Genomic DNA, 3,371 nt, shown 5'->3' with positions numbered 1-3,371 from the left:
ACGGTACCTGCTGTCGCAGCACAGCAAGCTCGATGTCAACGCAGTCGACGCCAAGTTCACGACTGCCATCTATTGCGCGGCCAAGAACGGTAATTACTCCTTCTCCAGTGTCGGTGTGTGTCGGTGTGTCGGTGTGTGCCGTGCGATTGCGGTCAGTGACTGCTTCGGGGGTTCAGGTCATGTGGCGGCCATTCGGGAGCTGGCGAGCGAGGGGGCCGATGTGGACACAGGCATCCAACCGGGCCACTCGGGCGGTTGCGGGTCCGCTCACCTCCCCTTTACATTGTTTTTTTCATTTGTTTACATTTAAAACTAAATCATGTTATTTGTCGTGTTTGTTCTTTTGTCTCCCCGCAGTGGCTGCGCGTGTGGGCTCAACCTAGCGCGGCTTTTCGGACCCAACCCGAGAGCGAAGGCCAAGGGATCGTCGCCGCTCTGGGTTGCGGGTAGACCCTTCTGTCTCTTTCTGTCGCTTTCTGTCACTTTCTCTCTCATCGCTTTGATCACTCTTCGCTCTTTTCCAACCGACAGCGTCGAGAGATGAGCCCGAGGCAATCAGAACGCTGGTGGAGCTGGGCGCCGATGTCGACAAGCAGGCATCAGACGGCACCTCGCCGTTCTATATCGCCTGCAAATGGAACAGGTAACTCTCTTATTACTTGAAAATTGACCAATGCCCGATCGTGATCATAGATGAATGCGCGGTTGTGATCAAGGTTGGGCGCGGTGAAAGCGTTGCTGGACCCGGCCAATACGAAGCTGCCCGACGTGAACGCACCCGCTGGCCCCGAGGAATACGGCGCCTCGCCCCTCTACGTCGCCTGCGACGCCGGCAGGTGCGCCATTCTTCCACGAATCCACCGATGATGGGCGACTCGCCCTTTTGACTCAACTCTCTGTCTCTACGCCCAGCGAGGACGTGATCGAATACCTCCTGGCCAACGCCGACCGCATCCGACTCAACGTCGACGCAGGCAACCAAAACGGCGCCACCCCGCTCTACATCAGCTGGTACGAACGTGTGTGTGTGGTGTGTGCGTGTGCGTGTGCGGTTGTGTGCTGACGGCCACTGACTCTACGTGCCGCGCACAGTCAAGCGGGCCGCGTGTCGCAGGTGGAGAAGCTCATCGCTGCGGGCGCCAACCTGGAGGCCCGGCGCAAGAGCGGCGCCACGCCGCTCCTCATCGCGGCCAGCTACGGCCAGAGCGAGGTGGTCGAGCGGCTGCTGGCGGCCGGCGCGCAGGTCAACATCGTGGCCAGCGACGGCTCGACGCCCCTGAGCTGCGCCGCTGCCGAGGGCCACCAGAGCGTGGTGGCGCGGCTGCTGGCGGCCGGGGCTGACGTGAACGGTGGCGCGCCGGAGAAGCTGGCGGTGCGCGAGGCCCAGCGAGGCGGCCACCTCGGGGTCGTTGTTGATCTGCTCAAGGCCGGAGCCGTAGCGCCTCCCGAAGAAGACGACGAAGAAGAAGATGACGGAAACAGTGAAGATGAGGAAGGGGAGGAAGACAACGAAGAAGATGAAGGCGATGAGACGGCGCTGTGCTGGTGACGTTTGTACACATATGCAATAGAATGTCCTGCAGTTTCCTAGCCTAATGGGCTTTGAAAATAGCATGTATGCAATGGGCCATTACCTCCTTCAGGAGCTTCAACAGTTGCCTGTTGTTGGCCATGACTGATGGCAGGGTGACTTGCACCTACAGGCACAAAAACTGTAAAACAGGACACTCACTTTATCATGCACACATATGTGATGACAACATGTTCAACCTGCTGATACTAAGTTTATTGTGCACACAATCCAGAAAATCTGAACTTTGCTTGTTTTAATGTTGGTGATCCTCTGAACAACTTCAAAATGCACCTTGCCTTGGCTTCATACCCTCAATCAATTCCAAAATCAGTTGCCCACATGATACTCTCACATCCAAAGTGCCCTATAAATTAAAAAAGTCATTGTGGTCATTTGAAATGAGACTGTGGAATTTTTGTTGTGCTAAAATCATGCATGTGACATGTCCACATGTTGAGGTTGAGAAATAATGCACACATACTCCCCTGAAGTTGAGGATAATCACACAGACCTGTGCTTGATCAGCTTTGAGTAGATAGATGAGAACCTCTCCTGATGTTCAACACTTCAACTTTACTCCTGGTCTGTGGTGCTAGCACTGTGGCACAGGTGTACTGGAAGGTGGAGCAGAATGAATGAACCATTTCACCCTTCACTTTAGGGAAGGTGATGTGGTGAAGGTAGCAGTGAGGCATTCTGGAATGACACTGTGAATGGTGAAATTGTGGCAGAAACCTGTGAGGGGGAGTGGGTGTAAGATCAACTTGTGATGTGTGCACTGGAAGTTGTCAACAATCCTTGATGGTCCTCTCTTCTACAGACCAGGGTCAAAGTTGTTCAGATTCATCCAATCACATTCCTCAGCCCAGAGCTTGCAACTTCCAGTGCCAGCACAATCCTTTCCCTCTCTTATCCTCCTGGACTCCCTGCCATCTACAAAGCAAACCCCACCAACTATCTTTCCCTCATCCCTTCCCTCTACTCCAACTTCATCCACCTATCCTCTCCTCCCATTCCTCTTGAATCCAACATCTCATCTCTCTCCAACTGGCTGCTCACTGCTGCCAACCTCACTCAGCCTGGCTCTGCCCCTCTGCCACCCAACTTGTGGAAGGAAGCAAGCAAGTCCCTTGGTTAAATGTTACCCCTGGCAATGTTCATCAAAACACATATATCTAAACATACACACAAATGTCATGTGTACATTTTTCTTCTTCCTCTCTATGAGCACATCCACAAGACTTTCATACATAATCCATCTTCTTTGCCACAATGCTCCTGTCTTCAACTTGTGCTTATTGGGAATTTAACATCTCTCGTCACATACCATTGGGTGGACAATCAACAGCTTTGCCCAATCCGGCTTTGGCACACGCAGCAAAAATGTCGGGGCGGAGGTGTGCGACATAAAAACGGCTAAGTGGCATTTTGCTCAACACTCTCCGCACCCCACCAACATGTTCTCCTCCTCTCTCATCGCTGCCCTCCTCGCTCTCGCCTGCTGCTTGGCCGTGGCCAGCGCCACCGGCGCCACCCACAGCTCCACTTTCTCCGGCGCGGCTCTCCAGGCCAACACGACGGGCGATCTCTCCGGCGTGTGGTCGGCACTCGACGACGGTGGCCAGACCTACACCGCCAAGTTTGTGCAGCAGGGCAACCAGCTGCTGCTGCCCTCGACCAGGTCGAGCGTGCAGTACTCCATCAAGGCCACTCTCTACGGCGGCTACGGCCTCGGCCAGGGTGCCCTGTGGCAAATCAACAACCCCAGCGTGTTCTGCTCCTACGTACGACCCACATC

The 3,371-nt window shown here is 54.5% G+C and overlaps 1 protein-coding gene across 1 annotated transcript; it reads left to right on the top strand.

Moving 5' to 3' along the window:
• Window positions 1-25: 25 nt before the first annotated feature.
• ACA1_345120 (ankyrin 2,3/unc44, putative) lies at window positions 26-1,549 on the top strand (the record flags this gene model as incomplete). Its single annotated transcript, XM_004353263.1, has 7 exons — window positions 26-89; window positions 177-254; window positions 384-446; window positions 532-643; window positions 717-836; window positions 913-1,019; window positions 1,098-1,549. Coding segments are annotated over 7 exons (996 nt in total), but the record flags the coding sequence as incomplete, so codon positions are not given.
• Window positions 1,550-3,371: the final 1,822 nt, after the last annotated feature.

Source organism: Acanthamoeba castellanii, assembly GCF_000313135.1.
Source record: "Acanthamoeba castellanii str. Neff unplaced genomic scaffold scf7180000084655, whole genome shotgun sequence".
In the NCBI taxonomy this organism is placed as follows: domain Eukaryota; phylum Discosea; order Longamoebia; family Acanthamoebidae; genus Acanthamoeba; species Acanthamoeba castellanii.
Note: the sequence above shows the minus strand (reverse complement) of the source record. Positions and strands in the feature narration are given on the sequence as shown.